We start from the raw sequence: 24,888 nt of genomic DNA on the forward strand, positions 1-24,888 counted from the left end.
GGCCTTTTAAACCAACAGGGCCGTGCCCAGTGCAAACAACTCCAATGTAATTGTCAGATGATGAGAAGAGATTTAGAAAGTGGTAAATAGAAGGAAATTAGATAGGTTAACTGCCTGGGAGAGAGGGTTTGCTTGTATTTCTTCAGCAGGAGAAGGAATCAGATGGGTGCCAACGAGTCATATTCGCCTTGTCCATCAGAGAGAGACAGAAAAAGAGAAAGATCTCAAAATAAAGGAGAAGATCTAAGAAACATCTGACACTGAAAGAGCATGGATAATAAGAAGACTGTTAAAGAACTTTAAAAACCAGCAGGAATCATTGGACTTCCTCACACAAGATGAGACTAATGGACAATGGACTTATGGACATTTATAAATTTTCAATTTATGATTATGTTATATACTTCTAGCATGTGTTATGTTACTATGTTACTATGTGCTTATGTAATTTATGTAATTATCTGTAATACTTCCCATATTGATGGATTTATGTTTCAAGGTCATGACTGTCCTATGTTCTAAATCAAAAGAAAGGGGGAGATGTTAGGATTACTAAGTAAGAACTCAGGTTGTCTGGACAGTGACAAGGTGAGAATTCAGGTTTTCTGGATAGTTACAAGGTGAGAACTCAGGTTGACTTGATAGAGGGGGCAAGCTCATTGGCTGGGGTGGTTCTTCCCAGAAGCCCTTGCATTATCCCACGCCCATTCTCTGGGAGGATAAAAAGAGACAGCAATGGGCGCAGAGGGCAGATCGGCCTGGAGAAGGATAAGAGCTGGAGGAGATTCAGAGCCAGGATTCAAGAGAAAGACTCTGCATTGCATCAGGCTTGACGGGGCTCTCTGCAGGAAGGGAAGTCACTTCTAAAGACAAGAGTTAACAGCAACTGCCTGGAGACAACGCTTCGTTACAGGAAGAAGAATCTGTCGGAGAGATTTTAGTAGACACAGCAGATCTCTTCCCAGAGAGCGATCCAGCAGCTTCTAGAGACGACAGCTCGTTACAATTTTCCATTATAAGTCCTTTGTCTTTTATCATTATTGCTGAGGACTACTTTTTTTTTTATTAATTATATAATTATAAAATTTTTTTTGACAGCATATATGCATGAGTAATTTTTTTTTTATAACATTATCTCTTGTATTCATTTATCCAAATTTTCCTCTCCCTCCCTCCCTCTACTCCCTCCCCTAGATGACAGGCAATCCCATACATTTTACATGTGTTACAGTATAAGCTAGATACAATATATGTGTGTAAATCCAATTTTCTTGTTGCACGTTAAGTATTAGATTCTGAAGGTATAAGTAACCTGAGTCGATAGACAGTAGTGCTAACAGTTTACATTCACTTCCCAGTGTTCCCTCTCTGGGTGTAGTTGTTTCTGTCCATCATTGATCAACTGGAAGTGAGTTGGATCTTTTTTATGTTGAAGATATCCACTTCCATCAGAATATATCTTTATACAGTATTGTTGTTGAAGTGTATAGTGATCTTCTGGTTCTGCTCCTTTCATGCTGAGGACTACTAAATCATTTACAATTGATTACTGTATAATATTGTTGTTACAATGTATAGTGTTCCCTTGATCTTGCTCACTTCATTTTGCATCAGTTCATGTAAGTCTTAACAGGTTTTCCTGAAAAAATTGTACTTATCATTTCTTATAGTACAGTAGTATTCTATCAGTCATATATCACAACTTGTTTAGTCATTTCCCAATTGATGAGAATTCCCTTGATTTTCCAGTTCTTTGCTACCACAAAAAAGACTACTATAAATATTTTTGTACATATAGGTTCTTTTCCTTTCCTTGCTCTTCATCTCTTTGAGATAACAGACCTAGTAGTGATTTTCTTGAGTCTTAGTTATATAATTCTTTAATCATAGTTCCAACTTGTTCTCCATAATGGTTAGATCAGTTCACAAGTCAACCAATTGTGCTTTAGTGTCCTAATTTTCTCACATTATGTCCAACATTTATCATTTTCTGTTTCTGTTATATTAACTAGTCTGGTAAGTATGAGGTGGTATAATGGAGTTGTTTTAATTTGCATTTCTGTAATCTGTAGTGATTTAGAGCATTTTTGGTATAACTATGGATTTGATTTCTAATGAAAACTGCCTATTCTTATCCTTTGACTATCAATTGAGGAATAATTCATATTCTTATAAATTTAGCTCAGTTGTCTATATATTTGAGAACTCTGAACTTTATCAGAGGAACTTGCTGTAAACATTTCTCTTCTCCCCCCCAGTTTTCTGCTTTCCTTTCAATCTTGCTTGGTTCATTGGCTTTTGTTTGTGTAAAACGTTTTTAATTAAAACGGTTATAATTAAAATGATCTATTTCATATTCTATAATTCTTTCTATCTCTTATTTGGTCATAAATTCTTTCCTTATCCATATGTGTAACCGGTCAACTATTCTGTGTTCCCCAAATTTGCTTATGGTATTATTTTTTATATCTAAATCATGTTTTGTTAGAGTCTGTTTAGAAATGCATAGACTTAAATCTTTAAAATTTTAAAGTTTAAAGATTTTAAAAGTCTAAAGATTTTTTTATGTTTATTAAGTCATCATCTGCTTTTCTGAAAGACTGTCCATCTCTCTGATCTGTCCTCAGGAGCCAAGCAGAATAAGTTTTTTCCTTACTTTTAAAAATTGTGAACTTAGTTGTCAAGAAACCTGCTTCTTGTGATTAAAAAGAACAGCGAAGAGATTGTATAAGACATTGAAATCAGTGTCTTACATTAATTTTAAAATTATTATTAATATTATTATTATAGCTTTTTATTGTCAAAACATATGCATAGGTATATGTTCAACATTGATCCTTGCAAAAACTTCTGTTTCAACTTTTCCCCTCCTTCCCTCCACTCCCTCTCCTAAATGGCAGGTAGTCCCATACATATTAAATATGTTAAAGTATATGTTAAATACAATATATGTATACATATTTATACAGTTGTCTTGCTACACAAGAAAAATCAGATTTAGAAAGAAGGTAAAAATAATCTGGGAAGAAAAACAAAAATGCAAGCAAACAATAACAGATAGAGTGTAAATGCTATGTTGTGGTCCATACTCATTTCCCAAGTGTTCTTTCTCTGCGTGTAGCTGGTTCTGTTCATTACTGATCAATTGGAACTGAATTGGAGCCTCTTATTGTTGAAGATAGCCACTTCTATCAGAATTGATCATCACATAGTATTGTTTTTGAAGTATATAATGATCTCCTGGTCCTGCTCTTTTCTTTCAGCATCAGTTCATGTATGTCTCACCAGGCCTCTCTGTATTCATCCTGCTGGTCATTTCTTACAGAACAATAATATTCCATAATATTCATATACCACAATTTATCCAACCATTTTCTAATTGATGGGCATCCATTCATTTTCCAGTTTCTAGCCACTACAAAAAGGGCTGCCACAAACATTTTGGCACATACAGGTCCCTGTCCCTTCTTTAAGATCTCTGGGATATAAGCTCATTGGTAACACTGCTGGGTCAAAGATTATGCACAGTTTCATACCTTTTTGAGCATAGTTTCAAATTGCTTTCCAGAATGGCTGGATGTATTCACAATTCCACCAGCAATGTATCAATGTCCCAGTTTTCCCACATCCCCTCCAACCTTCAGCAGTATCTTTTCCTGTCATCCTAGACAATCTGACAGGTGTGTAGTGGTATCTCAGAGTTATCTTGATTTGCATTTCTCTGATTAATGATGACTTGGAGCATCTTTTCATATGGCTAGAAATACTTTCCATTTCTTCATCTGAAAATTGTTCATATCCTTTGACTATTTATCAATTGGAAAATGGCTTGATTTGTTATAAATTAGAGTCAATTCTCTATATATTTTGGAAGTGAGGCCTTTATGACTATAAAAATGTTTTCCCAGTTTATTGTTTCTCTTCTAAACTTGTCTGCATTAGTTTTGGTTGTATAAAAGCTTTTCAATTTGATATGATCAAAATTTTCTATTTTGTGATCAATAATGATCTCTAGTTCTTCTTTGGTCACAAATTCCTTCCTCCTCCACAGGTCTGAGAGGTAAACTGTCCTGTGTTCTTCTAATTTATTTATAATCTCATTCTTTATGCCTAGATCATGAACCCATTTGACCTTATCTTGTTGTACGGTGTAAGTGTGGGTTAATGCCTAGTTTCTGCCATACTAATTTCCAATTTTCTCAGCAGGCTTTGTCAAACAGTGAATTCTTATCCCAAAAGGTGGGGTCTTTGGGCTTGTCAAACATTAGATTATTAAAGTTATTGACTCTTTTGTCCTGTGAACTTAATCTATTGCACTGATGAACTAGTCTATTTCTTAGCCCATACCAAATGGTTTTGGTGACTGCTGCTTTATACTATAGTTTTAGATCTGGTACAGCTAGGCCACCTTCATTTGATTTTTCTTTCACGAGTTCCCTTGAATGTCTGGACCTTTTGTTCTTCCAGATTTATTTTGTTGTTAATTTTTTTTTTAGGTCATTAGAATTGTTTTTTGGGAGTCTGATTGGTATAGCACTAGATAAATAGATTAGATAGTATTGTCATCTTCATTATATTCTCCTGATCTATCCAAAGAGCACTTAATATTTTTCCACTTGGTTAGATGTGACTTTATTTGTGTGGAAAGTGTTTTATAGTTTTGTTTATATAGTTCTTGACTTTCCCTTTCCAAGTAGATATTTAATATTTTTTTCTATTTTTTCATTTTTTTGGTTTTGCTTGACTGATTCTTGATGTCTCAACAAATCATTCATTCCTATTTGTTCAGTTCTGATTTTTAATGAGTTATTTTCTTCATTAGCTTTTTTTTTTTCTTTTTGTATATGTTCAATTGAGTTTTAAAATGAGTTGTTTTGATCTATGTAATTTTTTTCCACTTAACTAATTTTTCACTAATTTTTTTTAAGAGTTATTTTTTTTTTTCCAATTCACAAATCCTACTTTCCTTGGAGTTCTTCATATTTTCCAATTTACAAATTCTGTTTCCCTTGGAGTTCTTTATATTTTCCAATTTACAAATTCTGTGTCCCTTGAAGTTCTTTAGCTTTTCTAATTCACATTTCAGTAAGCTGTTTTCTTTTTCCATTTTATTAAATTTTTCTTTTAATGAATTATATGTCTTTCATACTGTCTTGCAGAGCTTCTCTTTCCTTTCCCCATTTTTCTTCGCTCTCTTTTAAGATCTTTTATAATTTCTTCTAGCAGAGCCTTGTGTGAAGGGGATCAGGCTATATCCCCCTTTGGAGTTTTGTCTGGAGACTGTCTGCTATTAGTCTACTAGGGGTTGGAATTCTGCTCTCTTTCTGTATAGAAGCTATCAACAGTTTGAGAGTTTCCTTGTTTTTTTTTTTTTTTTTTTTAACTCATTTTTAAAAAATCCCTTAGGGTCTGCCTTCAGGGTAAGGAGATTACCAGCTTCCTCTACAGAACAGGGATAGATAGATGGACAGTAGCTGTCCTGCAAGCAGGCTCAGCTGAGCTGTGAAAGTACCCTGTGAAGAACCCTTCAGTATCACTGCTCTGGGAAGAGCAGCCATGCTGCGGGAGTTCTGTTGCCCCAGGTATACTCCCCCAATACCCTCTGCAAAAGTGTGGCAGCTCCAAGCAGAGCCTCCCTGCTGTGCAGAAGTGTGGCTGCCCTGGCCAAAAGCCCCGAGCTGCAGAATATGGCTGCATAGCTGTGCTGTGGTCCATGTTGAGTCACTTCCGGTGCTGGGTAGGTGTGGCCAGATCCTGTTAAATTCTGTCATTTTGGGTGTACACTCTACATTTGGCATTTGTGTAACTTCGCTGTTGATCTACTGCTTTGCAACCAAAGTAGAGCAGCCAATCTGTGCTAGAGTCCTCCCTGCAAATTCTCTACCTGTGGAGACTGCACCTGCCTCTGGTCTGCTCATTGTGCTAGTCTTCGTGTTCTGCCTCCCTTCCTGTGCTGGCCACCTTCCACCCTATCAAGACAAACCTTTTCTGGTGATCTTCTAGATTATCTTTGGCTGGTAATTTATTGTATTCGTGGATTTTACCAGTCAAGCACTATTTCAGAGGTTGAATTTGGTAATTAGTAGTGAGGGTAGAAGGGGAACTTAGAATGAAGCGGTGTGTCCTCTCTCCCATCTTGGCTCTGCCCTGCATCAGTTAAAAAAAAAAAAAATTTCTCTGTAGTAAGTTTAGCAAAGTAATAACACTATTGTTTTATCTGTTTTCTAATGTGTTCCTTTTTTTTGCTGTTCATATAAAAAATGATTTTTATATCTCATAACCCTCAAACCTTCCTCTATACTGCCACCTGAGTAGGTGTCCCCTCTCTTGTAAAATGTGTATACTAAAAAAATAAACACATCAATACAATGACCACATGTGAAAGCTCATGTCTGATTCCACATCTCTACATTATCTCTTCTTTCCTAAGACCTGAGAGTGTACCATTGTAAGTATTTGGAAGTTATAATGGTCTTCTATCAGAGTTCTTTTGACCTTCAAAGTTATTTCCCCTGATTTTATTATTATCATACAAGTTGTTTTCCTAGTCCTCCATATTTCATTTTTCATCAGTTCACCAGTTTAATCAGTTCAAGTCTTTTTATATTTCCCTTATCACATTCTTTTTCTAGTCCAATTAATTCTATTATATTCATATACTTCACTTTGTATGGCCATTCTTCAGTTGATAGGTACCAATTTTGGTAACAGTTCTTTGCTACAACAAAAAGTAGAGCTATAATCCTTGCACATATAATTCATTTAACTCTGACCTTGATATCCTGAAGATATATGATAAATCTCTGTGTACAATATTTATGAGTCAAATAGTATATATATCTTGGTGACTTTTTGAATGTGGTGCAATTTATGGGTCTTTTGGTGACTTGGATCCCTTTTAGTAGCCTCATGGATTCTCTGGATACTTTCTCAGCTAATGCTTTTTAACTGCAAATAAAATAAATAGCATTATAAATACATTTATCAAATATAAGAACAAAGTTCATGGACTGAAGGAGAAAAACCCCTAATCGAATTCCTTTTTCATGTGATATCTGCAAATATTTTAAGATGGTTTTCCTTTCTTACCTTCTCTTTCCAAAGTCTTGCCTTCTCTGAGATAAAAGCTTTTATATGATATGATCTCAGAAATCTTCACTGTTCTGCCTGCCCACTTAATGGATGCTTTCCTTTTGTTAATGTATTTCTTAAACTATGGTATAGTTATAATTGGATCTACCCTCTTTAGACTATGATATACAGCAGAATTATCACCTCCCTTGTTCTGAATACTGTATTTCTCAATATAGCATCAGATTGTATTAGGGTTTTGTTTTTTTTTTTTTTGGTTTCTCTTTTTGACTTTTGATATATTGAACTTGTTACTGAAACTCTTAGATCTTTTTTTTTTCCAGACTATCCATTATTTAGCCATGCAATTGTCTATTTTATATTTATTAAATTGATTTTTTTGAGCCCAAGAGTAAGACTTTACATTTTTCCCTATTAAAATTCATCATATAGATATAACTCATAGTTTTGCTTTTTCAGATTTGCTTACATCCTACTTTGTCATCTAGTTTGTTATATCTCTCTTAGTTTTGTGTGCTGTAAATTTGATGACAAGCAGGCTATCTATATATTTATCTAGGCTATTTAAAAAATGTAAAATGATACAAGGTCAAGGATAGATTGTTCCTTGGGCATTTCACTACAGCTCTTCCTGTCAAGCCAGTTCTAAGATCACCTAACTGTACTATCTTATAGTTCATATTCTGGCATTTGATTAGAGATACTAAAAGATGCTTTACTTAAATCTATCTCCTGAGCATCATGATTTTGTCAATATGAAGAAAACTCTCAAAGTGGTAATTTATCCACTGATGCTTAAGATTACAAACCCCCTGTGACTTAGAAGGTAAATTTTTAGGAGTTGTCTGGGGTACATGGAGACCTGTTAAAGTCATCAGAAAAACAAATCAATTTCACTCCCTCCCTGGTGTAGACCCAATGACTTGCTCAAGGACTCCTAGCCAAAAAGTATCAGAAGTGGGATTTGAATCTAACAGCTATCTCTGTTATATGAGCTGTTCTTGATCAAGTCATTGATTGACACTTTGTGATTGATTACTGCTTCTGTTTCTAGATTTTATATTCACTAACTCTACCCTTAATAAATTCTAGGATTTGTTCAAATTCTCTTTGCTGGCCAGTGGGCATCCATCCTTCCTGCCCCCCAAATATACTTACCCATATACCATATGCCATCATACAAAGGGTTTTGGGATACTTGCTATTTTTCCTCCTTTTTTTTTTTTTTTTTTTTTTTTAGCCATGGAGTTAAATGACTTGCCACAGAGCTAAGAAATGTTAAATGTTAAATGTCTGAGGTCACATTTGAACCCAGGTCCTCTTGACTTCAGGGCTGGTACTCTATCTGCTGCACCACCTAGCTTCCCCTTGCTATTCTTAAATTTCTGTAGCCAAACTTCTTTCTGTCATATTAAGAACATGATAATTATATGTTTATCACTTAATTTTAGATTATTTTTGTGTTTCATACTCATAGTAACAAATCTAACCCAAGGGTTAGTCTAACTTATTTGAGGAAAATTCCTGTCATTAGTATTGAATTCTCAGAAGGTCTTCTAAATTTGTTAAAGAAAAAAGCCCCCTTCCTCCAAAAGGAATAATAGATAACAACAAAAAACCAAAAACAAACAGGTTTTAAGTAATAATTAACCTATTATTATTATTATTATTATTATTATAGCTTTTTATTGACAAAACATACACATGGGCAATTTTTGCAACTTTGTCCCTTGCATTCACTTCTGTTCCAACTTTTCTCTTCCCTCTCTCCACCCCTTCTCCTAGATGGCAGGCAGTCCTCATATATGTTAAACATGTTAAAGTATATCTTAGATACAATATATGTGTGTAGGTCCATACAGTTCTCTCGTTGCATAACAAAAATTGGATTCAGAAGGTAAAAATAACGTTGGAAGAAAAACAAAAATGCAAGTAGTCCACATTCATTTCCCAGTGTTCCTTCTCTGGATGTAGCTGATTCTGTCCATTAGTGATCAATTGGATCTGAATTGAATCTTCTCTTTGTCGAAGATATCCACTTCCATCAGAATACATCCTCATACAATTGTTTTTGAAGTGTACAATGATCTGGTTCTGCTCATTTCACTTAGTATCAGTTCATGTAAGTCTCTCTAAGCCTCTCTGTATTCATCCAGCTGGTCATTTCTTACAGAACAATATTTCATAACATTCATATACCACAATTTACCCAACTATTCTCCAATTGATGGGCATCCATTCATTTTCCAGTTTCTAGCCAAGTAGTAGTTAACTTTTGAGAATGCAGTATAAAAGATAGAATCCAAAACACCTAAGATTAAACTCATGTACTATTTGTTGTTAGTTTTCAGGAAACTGATAATGCTTGGCATGGTGGATGTCTGGCTTTAGCAGAATTAGGCAGAAGAGGATTGTTACTACCTTCTCGACTCACAGATGGTAAGTAGTGCAAGCTTATTAACATAATTTTGTAGTATGTTGGCATTCCAGTCTATCTTTTCTTTTAGTATTCTATTAACTGCTATGAATTAGCCTGTTTCTAGTCTCTATTGTGATTTCAAATATTGATTGCTTTTTATTAATATGGTAATATAAAATATAAATATATCAGATTATTTCTTTGGGGTCCTAGAAAACAGTCTTTTTCTTAATTGGTTTTTTAATTTGAAGGAAAACTATTTTATCAAAGTTGTCTTGCATAGAGAAGTTTTAGGAATAGCTAGAAGTTTTATTAATACTTCTTTGATTTTTGATAGCACAGACATGTCCCAAAATAATCTTTCCCCTTGGGCCCCCCTCCCTTTATTGTAATCATGAAAAACAGGTAAACAAAACCGAATTGCAAAGTGAATAATATATCTGACAAATGTATATAAGTAAATACTCTACATTGGAGAGAAGTTTTAATTTCCTCAATACTGGGCTGGTGGCAGTGATCCTGTTTCAAATACAGGTATCACAGAAAAACCAGGACCTGTTCTGAACAAAAAAGAGTCATATTTCTCTATTCTGAATATAATTTATGCATGAATGAATGGGAGAACTTTCCAAGACAAGATAGAGCACTCACCTCTAACCTCAGAGGGTCTGCTGACCACAATTTGCCTTTACTGGGAGAGAGAGAATGAAAAGAGTAACCTGCTGAGGCACAGAAGAGAGGCAATATAATCTATGGAAAATTTCTACCTCTCATAGTACTACTTCTGATAATGAAATCTGTGCTAATGGAAGCTGTTATCTTTTTAGTACAAGTATTTCTTCTGTTCATAAGGAAAATATGATGTGTTATAAAATTTAGTTCCACTTATTCAATTGAAATGAAAATCTGTGCTCTCTTACTGAAAAAAAATAACAGGAATTGTTAAGCAATGTTAACAAGCAATTTAAAAAACGTTTCTTATATTTATTATTTGTATTACAGTTTTGACCATATTTATTCCTACATTTCATCATGTAGATTCAATTACAAATACATTTTGTGTAGGTAAATTACGGATTAGTTCAAATTATACTAATTTTTATGGAAATTAACACCTGAAAAAATGTTAAAAACAGTTTAATGTAGATAATCAGAAAACTGTTTGAAAATATAGTGGAGGTAAAGAAGTTAAATCCTTTATGAATCAACTAACTTTGAAAGTAAAAGCAAGAAGCAATAGTAAACAGCAGCCTATTATTGTTTTTTGGATGAGAGAGATGTATGCTAGAAATGTTAAAAAATTAATTAGGAACTTACATGGCCAGCACCTTTGTTCTATTAAAGTTAACTTGAAGACTTGTTGCTTGAATTTATATGGATATTGCCTTTGGAGGCATTGATATAAGGAGAGGTATGGAATGAGTTGTGTACCCAAATAATTATAATTCAAGTTAGAATGTCTAAGTGCATAAGAGAAGTTGAGTAGTATGTCATGAGAAATTCAAAGGAAAGGTTATGTCTTTTTTTTTTTTTTTTTTTGGTTATTAGAGAAGGCATAAGAGATATGATTACCTGAGCTGGGACTGAGATTTGTTTAACTAGGTAGGTAGCATTTTACATAGGTTGGAAAACTTGGTGCCAGTAAGACCCCGAATCTTACTCAGACTTACTCAGAAAGTGAACTCAGGTTCATTTAGCACATAGGGTTGTTTGGTTGAATTAACATACATAAAGTGATTTGCAAACATTATGATGATATATAAAAATGAATTACTATTACCATCATCACCATTGGCTACAAATTGCGTATTAAATACATGAAGATGAAAATTTGAATGAGTAGCTCGGTTCCTCTGAAGCATGAAGGAGAGTCAGTCAGTCAATAAGTATTTATTAAATGCCTACTATGTTCAGGTATTGTTAAGCCCTGGGGATACCAAAAAAGAGCAAAAGGTTATCTTTACATTTAAGGAGCTAACAGTCTAATGTAGGAGAAAATATGCAAACAATTTTTTTGTTTTACCAACAAGATGTGTACAGGATTAATTGGAAATAATCAACAAAGAGGAAATAATAGAATCAAAGAGTAAAGGAAATGGCTTCCTGTAGAAAGTAGAATTTTATGTGAAATTTGAAGGAAGCCAGGAAAACTAGGAGGCAAAGATGATAAAGAGCATTGTAGACATGGGAGATATTAAAATAATGCCTAGAAGTGGGAGATGGAGTTTCCTGTTCTGAACAACATCAAGGAGACCATTGTATTACAAAGTACATAGGGGTGAGTAAGGTATTAGAAGAATGGAAAGGTAAGTGGGAGCTAAGTTGTGAAGAAGAGTTTTGAATTCCAAATAAGTTGATTTTTATATATGATCTGGAGATGATAGGGAGCCATAGGGAGCCACTGGAGTTTATTGAGTAGATGTGACATAATTAGACCTGTGCTATAGAAAAATTACTTCAGCAGCTGAGTAGAGGAGGGATTATTTAATAGCAGGGAGCCTAACCAGAAGAGAAGTATTTTGAAGCCAGATTTGAATAGAAAAAATATATTTGAGCAAAATTTAAATAGAAAGACAGATATTATTGATTTGAACATTATATTCTTTTACTTAATTACTTGAATAAAGTTATCCAAGTCTGCTATGGAGACTTGGATACTATATTATACTATAGAATCATAAAGAAATATTTTTTTCTTTGGAATATTGTTGTACTATTAATTGGATGAGAGGTGTCTTATACCTTAAAAGGAGAATTTGATCTGAGTTCCATGTGATACTGAGAGTAGTATTAATAACTTATGATTTTATGCTTGCTTTGTTTCCTTTTCTCGGGTATCTTTGGTATTTGAGAGCAATGTGACAAGTTTTTCTTGGAGACTGTTAATTATTGTTCATAGCCTAAACCGTAAAAAAATACTTTCATGATGCATATGGAATAGACATCCTTCTGAGAGCAAAAAATATCTTTGTGGGAAAAGGATACATGTATGATAATAAATTATACTTTTTCCTGAAATCTATTTGATATTAGAAAAAGAGAGCCCATATATATACCAATACTAAACAGCATTATTTTGAATTATAGTAGCATAGTTTTTGACTTAAGTTGATCCTTGTCTAAAAGCCAGGATCAAGCAGTTTCCTAGATTTTCTCCAAATTGGTTTTTATTAAGCACAATTTCATTTGTCTTAGTTTCCCAGAAAGCACAAAATTTATTTTCTAGTCTTTAACTTGTTCAAACTGTGATGTAAATCTTTCCTTTTTTGTATGTGTTATAGAAAAATATTATAAAACCCAGTATGGAAATTTATATTGTATCTACAATTTTATGCATTCTTAAGCATAATACATGGATTTATTTGAAAAATAAAAAAATAAAAATCATAAACAATTCTAAATGTAGAAAACAAGATTGAAAAGGTTGCAAAATTCATTGACTCAATCATAACCAAATAAGTCTCATAAACTCATGTTTCACAATTACTGAAGTAATACTTCCACCAATGGTATTTTTTCACTATTGAAATTAAATTATTGGGGGCAGCTAAGTGGCACAGTGGATAGAGCACCAGCCCTGAATTCAGGAAGACCTGAGTTCAAATGTGATCTCAGACACTTAATACTTCCTAGCTGTGTGACCCTGGGCAAGTCACTTAACCCTAGCCTCGGGGGAAAAAATAAATTATTTATATAAATATCCTTTTGATGTTCATGGATTATTTTTAACAATAACAACTCATATTTTTCACATTCATAACAAAAGCTTTTAATTTCTGAAAATATGTATTCATACATATGTATGATTTATATATATATATATGTATATATATACACACACACACACACACACACACACACATACGCATATAGGCTCTTGCTCTTCAATAAATTTATATTTTATTTGCAAAACAGCTAATGGTAAATATATTCAAGAATTTAAGGAGACCCTTGTTATAACAAATATAAATTCTTTCTACTGCAGGAAACATTTTTATTATAAAAGCAAATGTAAAAGTGTTCTTGCCATGTAACTTATACCAAAAGCATTATTCTTTAGTCTCTTGCATTTCCAGTGGCCTTGCTATTAATGCAGAAGTTTGCTTATCAGAATCTTAGGCATATGCATAAGAAACCTGGATCATTCAAAATATTTATTATAAATTTATAAGCACCTTTGATATAAACATTTACTATATACAGATTGCTGATTTCCATAGAACAAAAAAATGAAAAAAAAAAAAAAACCAGCATATAGTAACAGTTGATCTAATAGAAAATTTGTTTAAACATTGCTACTATGAGTCATGTGGACCAGGGGATACATTTTGTTTTGTGGTCTGAAAGCAAATATGAAAGTTAAGTGTTAAGATATTCGTGTTCTCTTTCTTAGAGTGAACACTCTTGCAGTGTCATTTGGTTTTGCCTTTTTAGTTCCTTGGTGAGATTTTCCTGTTTCTTTTTGACTTGTCCTCTTTTGTCCTTTTGATTTAGGATTACATTCAATACCCTGAATTTCTTTAGAACTGAAGGTAGGTTCATCTTGTTGAAAAGTACACTCCTGAGCATTTTGCTCTTCAGTTTCTACCCTAATTTTCCCAGGACTATATGCAGCTAATTGGCAGAGAGCAACAGCTGCTGTTTGTTTCTGTTCATCACTGTTGTCAATCATTCTTAAATCTTGTGCTTCTCCATTATTTGCTGTGAATGAAATGTCATCTTGATGGATATTTTGTGGGTGATTCTTTATATAGTGTTCTGCTTTAGAACTTTGAATTTTCTGTGTAGGAGCAGTTTCAGCATCTTGTGATAGACTGTGGAATGAAGATTTCAGGTTCAAAGTATTGCAGGTATCCTTCACTGAGAGGTTTAAAGGCATGTCTTGTAGCTTCATAATGTTTTGAGTTTCTACATGAGAAATGTTTTTGTATATGTGCTCATGTGTAGTTTCCTTTTTATTTTCAGATTTCTTAGAAAGATTAAGTGGAGCTATTGCTGGATCTTTTTCTGTGTTAGAAGAGTCCTCATTTGTATTAGAAGTACCTTCTTCCTGATGTTGCACATCTTCATCAGTAACATTAATGCTGAAAGAAACAGAGATAATAAACACATTATATTTTATTTCTTTTTAAAAAAAACAAAATTCATAGAGTTAAATGTTTTCAAAGCGCATTTTACCAGGTATAGTCCTTTGACCATCCTTTGATCTATTGAATTAAAAATTATTTGATACAAAAGTTTTTTCCTATTTCTATTTTCTTTGTATTAGTACTATGGCCATTGCCCCAGCTTGATCTTTCAAGGTATTTTTAAAATTCCAGTCTTTCTGGTATTACAAGTTTTTTTTAAATGAATTATATATTGGATAATTAGACACAACAAAGCTTGGGTGAGATAGAGAGGGAGTTCTGTTTGGCATTGAGCTTGAGTTTTAGAAGTAAGATTTACAGAGACTATCTTACCTTCTTGTAGAGTCAAATCTATTTAACTGTGGTTCAGGGTATTCTGTGGTTTTTCTCACAAGTTTGAAGGCTGTGCCATTTTCTTCAGGTTGGTTTAGTTTGCCAAATGGGCCAGAGGATGATTTACTTGAGAGGTCAAATAGTCCTTCACATGTGTAGCTTGTCTGAGTGAAGTTGGTGGGACTTGGCCTTCCTGGAGACCCTGTAGCTGCACTTCCTGCACGGGGGCTCATCTTGGCTCCATTTCTATCATTTGGTTCATCTTTGGAAGAATCTTGATTTTGAAGAACTAAGCTTTCTTTGTCATAATCTATGCCTTTTTTGTGGGAGTTCCAGGAGTTTAATCTGGATGAATTTGAAGATGGATACATCAAGTTAGTTTCTTCAAGTAGGTGAGAACTTTGCTCTCTGGTAATGCTAGCAACATGTGGAAGTTTAAGGCCATAGGAAGAGAATGCAGACTCTGGCCTATAGAACCCATATGGTATGGGAAGACTGGACTGATACTGTTGGAAAAATTTGTAGGGCTCATATGTTGATGGTGATGGACTCAAATGTTTAGGGATTGATCCTGGGTGGGAAAGAAAATGTCTTTGGTCTTGAGTACCATAGACAGACAACAAAGTATTTTCACACTCTACTGAATTACCTGCAAGTAAATAAGGTGAATAGATAGTAGCCAGTCCATGTTCCGTGTAAAAATGAGGTGGATATTCTGGAATAGGTGGTTGTATATAAGGAGAAATGGATCCAAAACCTTTTGTGGATGGAATTTTGTGTGAAAACTCTGGGAGAAAAGAACCAACTTTCCATGGATGATTAGGTGCATGGAAAGCAGATTTAGTATGAAAAGAACTTTTGGTAATTGGGTCAGGCATTGCCAGCATTTCAGATACTTTATCACTTTCTGATCCTTTAAGTCTGTGTTCTACTGGTACAAAAGCTGAAGATCTGGCACCACCTTCTAAAATAGGCTGGATAGGAATTGCACTTTCCAAAACTGAACCAAGAGGTGTTGCTTTCTTCTGAACTGGAGGATTTTGTCCTGATGATTTACTTGTCACACAGTTTCGTAATTCTAAATTTTCCTTGGCTTCCTCCTTGGCAAAGCTGTGCTGAAGCTTAGAATCAAGATTTGTTTGTCCATTGGTGATTGACTTGGAAGTAGTTGGTTTAACTAAAGAATCTATGTGATGTGTTTGTTTAGGCTCTAAGGAATTGGACTTGGGACATTTGGGAACTCGATCTTGCTCTGATACTAATGTAATGGAGTTTTTACAGAGGCCATACTTCATGTGATTAAAAAGATGTGATTTTTCATTGCAAGTAAAGGGACACTGAAAACACTTATATTTAAATGGCTTTCCTGGAGGTCTTGGGATATAATGAGGTTTCTTTGGTTTTCGTTCTTTGAGAAGACTCATTTTCTTTCTTAAGTGTTCAAGGTCTGTTTTTTATACAGTCTATTCACAACTTCTTTAAAGTCAAACTTTGATTTTGACTTATTTTAAAAGCTTGTGTTCACTTTTTAAAGAACTTTCACTTGAAATTGATTCCACAGTGTTAGGATCTGAAGGAATGGCCACGTTTTCAATTGGTATACATGAACTGTAACAGAAAAATGAATTTGTAAATAACACGATAGGTGATCCAGTGAGAAATTAAAATTTTTCTACCTAATATTGAATTGTAGTGACCACATAAGTACCCTGGATACCTTAGAATCAGCCGAAGTCAGGATAGACAAAAGTCTTTATTCTTGGTCTTTTGGGGTCACTGTCAGGGGATTAGATATGGGAATCTCCACACCTCCTTTCTCTCTCTCCACCACCAAAGAAGAATGATCCTCCTGTCCTACTCCACCCTCTGATCTCTCTCTTCCCCTTTTTTGTCCACACCCACAGATCAAGCCAGCACAGAGTTGAGTAGGGTCATCCTCAAGCAGGTTAATAGAGAATTGTCCAATTGGTAATTAGCCTTAAGTGCTAGGTTATTTCTGTTAAGTGCATCTGTTCAGTTCTAGTCCTTTACATTGAATAGTTAAAATGAAGATACTATATATCTGAGGATATAGAAACTGTGTATTTTAAAATTTCTTATACTTTAAATGAATGCTATTGTAAGACCAACTCAAAAGCTTAATTATTGATTTATTTTCTAAAGTTAAGTGTCACCTTCAAGCTGAGTTTGTATTCATGGTTTATTTCTTTCTTTTCCAAATTCTGTGCTCCTTCTCCTATCTCACCTCTCCCTTCCCCACCCCCGAGTTGGTAAGAACAAGATTGCTTCTAGGACCAAAAAGAGCATGATACATTCAATGCATTTACAAGTTGTAACTTTTATTCTGTAGACTCTTAGCAATGGGAATTTGTGGAGAGGGCAGTACTTTTAGAGTCAGGGAGATCTTAGTTCAAGTTTTATCTCTTGACACATACTAGCTTTGGGATTCTGGGCAAATTACTTAATCTCTGAGTATTCTAGGAGAGTCTCTAAAGACCATAAATTGTGGAGTGTTTTGCAGCAAATAGGTACTGATCTTTATTAATACTTATACAGATATAGGCATATGTTTCACATTCAGTTTTTTAAAAAGTTGTGCTTAACCCAATATCTGGCACATAATAGGCACTTACTATATGCTAGATAACTTGACATTAAAATAAGAGAAAACAACTATAATTAGAGCATTCATTTACTTTTTTTATAATATGTTATCTAAGTTTCATTAGTGTTGCTAAAATCTATATGTGGCTTTAAAAAAAGACAAAAAATTTGATGTCATAATTAAAAATACCTTAGCTACAACTTAATCCAACTCATAGTCAAAAAATAATTCTTTTTACAGCACATCTTATCTGATTGCATTCAGACCAATACAGTGAAAAGAGTTTTTAAGAAATCATCTTTAATACCGATGATATAACTTTAATGAGTAATCTTTTCTTCTTTGGCTATCAAAGTATTTTACAAATATTGTTTTATATATATATATGTATATATATATATATATATATATATATATATATATATATATATATATATATATATATCCAATTACTGTTTCTGCTTTACTGAAGAGGAAAGTGAGAAATTGCTTGCTCAAGGCTATGAATTAAAGCTGTTGGATCATTTCTTAGCATGCTAGTAAATTGGGCCCCATTCTGAGACCATATATGCTAAAAATGACTTCTTGTGTGATAATGATTATCACAGTACAGAAATAGCCCTTTATCTTTTAATTAGGCCTAAGACTGTTTTAAAGTTAGGCAGGAATCAGCAGGAATCAGTGATGGTAATGGCTATCTCTGTATCATTCACCATCATCTACTTTTATGTTTGAATTTTTGCTACTGCTAGTAAGTTGCAATTGTGCCTGGAAAGAGACCAGTTATAGACCTAAGTTCTGATCACATATCTTGCCTCCCTTTACCCTATATATGTAGTCAGACAGGGTGGATGTGGGTATGGGTGTGTGGATGTTTGTGAGATAAATGGAAAGAGAGAGAGAGAGAGAGAGAGAGAGAGAGAGAGAGAGAGAGAGAGAGAGAGAGAGAGAGAGAGAGAGAGAGTTGTTTTTTATTTGACTATCTTAAATTTATTCAGAGATAATATATTTCTTAAATGCTTTGTTCATAGTTCTATTTTTTAAAAAAATCTATCTAATCTCATCTGTAGGAACTATATATTTATTAAGACCTGGTTAAAGTAGAAAAAATTGGCATTTAATGTGTAGATTTCTTTCTAGTGATGACAATAAAGTCTTTTGTTTGAAAAAGAAATAATATGTTCTTTTATTATTGCAAGTTAAGTTTCTGATACTTAGGGATTACTTTTGTGGAGGATATTTGATTTATAGAATAGTGGACTCAGATATAAAGAGATTGTTTCACTTTCCCAACATTTCTTAGTGAATGAATACTAGCATTGGAAGTCCCTAGTATTGAAAATAGCACCAATTTACATGTCTATTTTTATCTCTCCTTTTTCTCCCCACAGACCCCTCTTCCATTCCCTAAATGTTTTTGCATATTTCTGTTGCCTTCTCTTTCCTCCTTTACCCTGTAGTAAAAGTTACAAGACAATAAAAACTTAAAACACAGAATTTATAAAGGATAACTCTTGTCAATACTTTCAGTGTTTTCACCTGTCTATTGTTGAAAGAAAACAATGTAGTATAAAAGTTAATTTCTATCAAAATTAATTTTGTACTGTGGGGCAGATGGAACCTGACATTAAAAAAAAAAAAAAAAAAAAACATATTTAAAAACATTTAACAGTAACACAAAACAAACAAACAGAATTTGATTGAATTTTTTTTCTCACCTCCAAATACCTAATGTTTCATAAAACTTTTAAAAACATTTAACAGTAACACAAAACAAACAACAGAATTTATGAATTTTTTTTCTACCTCCAAATACCTAATGTTTTGTTATCTCTAAAAGAGGAACTATTAGTGATTTCATATTGCTGATATGAAAGCCTTTGAGCTTTAACATTCACAGTTGTTATTTGATAGTATTTTCTCAAATGTTTTATCTTAGGTAAGCAATCATATAAGACATTACTGTTTTTATTTATAGGAATAAACTAGAGAATTCTTAACTTTATAAAGAGGTATTTTTGTCACTAAATTTGAAAGTATCATATGTTTTAATCTGAAAGTCCTACTTTTGGGTTCTTTGCTAAATTATTACTGGCTTATGAAAATCTGCAAATAATTATAAGTGGACAAAAGATATATAGTAGTGATTGCCTTCATCAGAGTATTATAGGATTTAATTGCTCAAAATAAAGCTATTGATGTTTTTAGAAGTCAATTAGTATAGATAAACTGCTGACAGATTAAAATATTGAACAAAAATGCTTCTGATTTAGCTATACTATGGGCATAATTCATGTTGTAAGTTTAAATAGTGAAACACAGCTGTTAAAAACATATTAGTGACCCGGAGTTCTCCTAATTATGAATTTATTCATGCACAAAATTTGTTTTCTGCCCATAAAATGTAATAATACTTTTATCTATATGGATAATGCTGGAAAACCACATTTCAGGGCAGCTCTATGATTTATATGATTTATAGGTTTAACTATATAGGTTCAGATTTGTAGATTTTAATGAAATTAAACCTGTCACATGCATTCTGAGTGATTTGTATTTATAAGTGAGATAAAAGTCTTGGAATAAATTCATTCTGGTCAGTTTATATCTGTTACATTTTGTGCTTTCTTGAAAATTTACTATTTTATTTCAAAGGATGATAAGGTTGCTAAATAAACCTTTGTTAATGTTATAATAATACTGAATTTAAGAATGAAGATCTTTTCATATCTTCTTTTGCTAAATAATATTACATTTCTATTTTAAGCCATGTAAATCTGGAATTTTGTCATATAATTAGTAAGATGAAAAAGTGAAGTATAGTTTCCTTGGCTATTGGTTATTCAGAGGGAAATATAATGTTTAATCTGCCCAGGAGAGAGGCCTGAAAGAAATTAGTTTTGCAAATCAATTTTTAAGCTCTTGCTTTCTATCACCTCCCATTTCTCCAACCTCACCATGTTAACTGGTCTATATAACTTAAGTTTTTGTTCCTTCTTTATCCATTTGTCCTTAATCAAAACACAGTACCTACTTCCTAACAAATTGTGAAAGTGAATAAGTAAATTTGAACTTTCTTAGGAGAGTTTTTCAGAGATGTAGTATTAAAAGGACCCATAGAATCCATTAGAAGTCCATTTTAGATATGAAATTTCCTCATTTTACAGATAAGGAAACAGGCCCAGGGAGATTAAATCCCTGGACTAAGATCATAAGAAGTAGAAATAAGATTTGAGCCCCCATGGTCTATCTCCTGAGCCACTGCTTTTGCGTGCCTTTAAGTCAAGCTTAAAAAAAAAAACGCTGATTTTTCTAGTGCTTTCCTTCCTCCCCCCCTTCGTCTTTCTTAAAAATAGTCTAATATTTTTCTAAGTATCTTTGATTTTATTTCCTGTTCTTCGTATATTTATCCTTACTCCTTTATCTGACACTTATTAATACTGTATGTACAGTATTAGTAAAATACCTTTTGTCCAAAATGAGTATATATTTTTTAAAAAAAGATTTGCAGATTAACTTACTTGCTCATTTGTCTTCATTATTTTGGATTTGTTGCTTATAACAATAGAAGACAAAATTTATAGAGTAAATTTTTTGAATATATTTGTATTTTCCATTACAATATATTTTATAAATGAAACTGACATTTTTTATTATGCTTATGCATTCTTCCATGGTTGAGAGATTTAAGAGGCAGTGAAATGCCATAATGTCAACAGAAAAATTAAAGAAAAAATTAAGTTTTGAGTTAACAGAAAGTATTGATGATTTAACTATTTTATTATTATTTTTATTATTTTTTTAGTATTTGAGATATACATCAGAAATATTAGTGATTAGTAAAAGGAATAGGGAGGGACATAATGGGGAAAAAAGATATGTAGAGGTCACTATGATTTGATTATTGGATTTAAAGATATTAGTGTGTAATCTAAAATAATCTTTAACTTTTAATTTCATTTTTCTATCTGCACTGTTATTTGAAGTAAATATCATCTAACTTGACATTGTAAATTTCTGTATGTTGCAGGACATTTATTTATATTTTATATGAGTCCCACCTTTGTATACAAATCTACAAAAGTCTGCATTTTTGTGGGGTGATTTTCAGTTGGCCACAGGGTTTTATTTATCTTGGTCTTAAAACATTAAATTGCTGATATAATATTTTCTTGTAGCTGAATTCCTGAATATTAAAAGCCATAACTTATTCCATTTTTAGGATGACTGTGAGTTGATGGTTATGTTTAAAAAGTTTCTGAATGCTGATAAAAGACAAGTGAAAGAAATTTTACAAATGAGTTTTGCTAAGACATAATAGAAGTAATTGTAGTTATAATTTTAGAAGACATTTAGTGACCAGTATATGTAACTATTTTTATCATACTTATGCACTAAAACAATTCTGTAATATTCTTTATGGTGGTGTCCAGCTGTCTGACAAGTTGTACTATCAGGGCAGAGCAATTTGAAGGGCATGCTGTAATTAAAATATTGTGATGTGGCATTATTGCATAACTCAAGGACATGCCATTGTCGCCTACAGTTGTGGGTGTGTTGCAAGAACAAGATTCGTGAGTTTTATTCCAACTGAATTTTTCCAGTGATTAACTTGCTGTTCTCTCTCACAAGCATTTTAGCACATTTAATAGACTGTGAATTGGAGAAAGAGGACCTAAGAAACCACTTCCAAATAATTCTTTAATCAATTCATAATAGTATTATGTCTAATCAGAGTTAGCTCTTAATAGTTACTATTGTATTAATGTTTTCATGGTAGACTGTAGAAGTTAATCTACTTCACAATTATGCCTTTTAACTTAAAATTAATCGAAAGGCCTTGTTAGTATTATGTCTACTCATATTTTAATAACTGTAAATAAATACCTGGGCTTAAAAGAAATTCAGCTAAATTTCCAAATAGTAACTTCCCATGAATTTGCATTTGGGAATGCTGTTCATGTAAAGAAAAAAAACTTATTTGTGTCATTTTGGTCCTCAGATAAATGACAGCAGTTGTAACTGTGCTTAATAAATAGCCTTATGAAATAAAGGACATTTAAATTAAAATTAGAAACCAGATATTATCAATCTTCAGTTGTCTGTGTTAAAATTCATTGTAAATTGTCTCAAGTAATGAAAAAGCAAGTAGTATGAAACATCTGTATATAATTTTCATTTATCAATAATATTTAAATTTAAGTTATGAACAGATCATCCTACTATCAGAATAAAGTCTCAATCTAGTTAAATCTATAATAATAGTTTTAGTCCCAGGAGTGCACCTGCTAGAAACTGTGAGATTAGAGTAGAGCAAAGCAGGGTTGAATAGCTTGTTCATTTTAGTTATTCACTTTAGTTAGATATATTCAGAAATCTCAAAAGGCAGTTTTAAAAGAAAGCTTATATTTTAAAAATAACACCAAGTACTTACCAGAAATGTAGTCATGCTAAAATGTGGATATTAATTTCCTTAGCTGTTCAGCTTTAGCTGTCAGTACTCAGAAGGAAGTACCTGTTCTCACTCTGATTGCTAGGTGAAACTGAAGGAGGCTGTTTCAGTGGGAGGGATTTAAAGTGTAGGAGTTGAGCCCTCAGGGTGTAGAGATGCACCTGATATTATTCCTGCCTGAAGCTACAATTCATGTGTTTGCTTCTACTGTTCAGCATTACCTCAGTACCTGATGTATCAAACAAAACTTGTCACTTTTGGTGCCCTACACTAAGCAAACTGCTTTAGTTTCTTGAACAGGAATCAGTGCTACCCAGAAGTAAGACACACACACACACATACATACATACATACATACATACATACATACATACAAACATACATACACACAGTTTGAAAGCTTCATTAACTAGGTGTAAAGTGGACATAGAATGGTATTTTTGTGAATAGTTCTAATCTGTGAAACTGTTCCTTAACAAAGTTCTGTACTATCAAGTATAAGAAAATATTTAAGTAAGTTATTTCTGCATGAAATCAAACATTGATTGATAGTGGTTTCTATGAATATTTGTGGATTATCTAATTTTTTCTCACCGAATTTTAGAACTATAAGAGATCTTACACATCATCTAGTTTAAACCTCTCCTTTTAAAAATCAGAAAACTGAAGCCTGTAAAGTGAAGAGATCATAGTCAGGATTTAATTCTAGTTCCTTTTACTCCTAAATTGGCACTCTTTTTACTGAGAATTGCTTGCTGTCTTATTCTTCTCCTATCCCTTTTTTACTTTTCATCTTTTACCATGCTTTCATGATAGTCTTTGTTGATGATACTTTTCTGCAGTGAAGCAGGATAAAACTCATTTTAGGTACATTTGCAACAAGAACTTGCCAAAGCATGTTCATAATGAACTCTTATTCAGATTTATAGGGAATTATTTTCTGGATAGAAAATTGATTATTACATCCTCATATTCACTTTTTATACCATTTAATTTTGTTATTGTTGAGAAAACTAAAATACAGACAGGCTCCTTTGGCTTATAGCCTCCTTATTATTTATTCCCTAATTATCAGCTAACATAACTATACTGTAACAACTTCCTAACATCACAGAAGTTACCTCAAAATTCTCTTTTTAGTTAACATTATAGTAGTGGAAATATGGAAGAAGAAGAGGGTTTTTTGGGTGGAGGCTCATTTGTAATCTACATCCTAATTTTGGGTTAGGTCAGTGATTCATCAGTTAGATTTGCAGAGCAGCAATGTTAGAAAAATGTGAAAAAGAAGTTGATTTTTTTTCTTTAGGGTTCAGTTTTTTAAAAATTTGACTTATGACTGGTATTTAATTCCTTTTGACTCAAATAGCAATTATCTTTAAGAAAAATCATATTGCTTTTCCACACTTTTAAAATGAACCTCTTTCCTTAAGCCTGTTTCTATATCAATTTGGAACTTCTTGTTAGTATTAAATGGTGGTCATAAATTGAATTACTCTTGTATAGAGTGGCACTTTTGTTCAGAACTACTTTTTGGATACAGAACTGCTTTTTCCTCTGGCAGTTCCAGAGCTCTGGCATCTTCTAGCATATTGAATGTAGATACTACAATGAAAGGGGATGCTATTATAAAATATTACTACCATGAAGGTGAATGAGTAAATGGGAAAAAAAACACATTTATTATGTTATTACTGTATGCCAAGGACTGTACTAAGTGCTAGAAATTTAGCTAGAAAAGCAAAAACAGTCTCTACTTTCAAGGAGTTCATGTTCTAATTGGGAAGATATAATAGAAGGATTTTGCTGTAAGCCAAGAATGGGTGGTCCTTTGGATGGGGTGGCTACTCATGTTGTAATG

At 33.0% G+C, this 24,888-nt stretch overlaps 2 protein-coding genes across 5 annotated transcripts in view; one reads left to right on the forward strand and one right to left on the reverse strand.

Annotated features, from left to right (window-relative positions):
- TBCD (tubulin folding cofactor D) overlaps nt 1-24,888 on the forward strand; it is a 436,500-nt gene that overhangs the window by 104,210 nt on the left and 307,402 nt on the right. For all 4 annotated transcript variants that reach the window (XM_074264992.1, XM_074264995.1, XM_074264993.1 and 1 more), the window contains exon 14: nt 9,437-9,531. In XM_074264992.1, coding sequence (XP_074121093.1) covers nt 9,437-9,531 — 95 coding nt within the window. The remainder of the gene's footprint in view (nt 1-9,436; nt 9,532-24,888) is intronic.
- ZNF750 (zinc finger protein 750) lies at nt 13,395-23,134 on the reverse strand. Its single transcript, XM_074264996.1, has 3 exons — nt 23,013-23,134; nt 14,974-16,581; nt 13,395-14,595 (listed from the first exon to the last, which is right to left on the reverse strand). The coding sequence occupies exons 2-3, from the start codon at nt 16,395-16,397 to the stop codon at nt 13,878-13,880; spliced, it is 2,142 nt and encodes a 713-aa protein (XP_074121097.1). The 5' UTR covers nt 16,398-16,581; nt 23,013-23,134; the 3' UTR covers nt 13,395-13,877.

Source organism: Sminthopsis crassicaudata, chromosome 4, assembly GCF_048593235.1.
Source record: "Sminthopsis crassicaudata isolate SCR6 chromosome 4, ASM4859323v1, whole genome shotgun sequence".
Taxonomy (NCBI): Eukaryota; Metazoa; Chordata; class Mammalia; order Dasyuromorphia; family Dasyuridae; genus Sminthopsis; species Sminthopsis crassicaudata.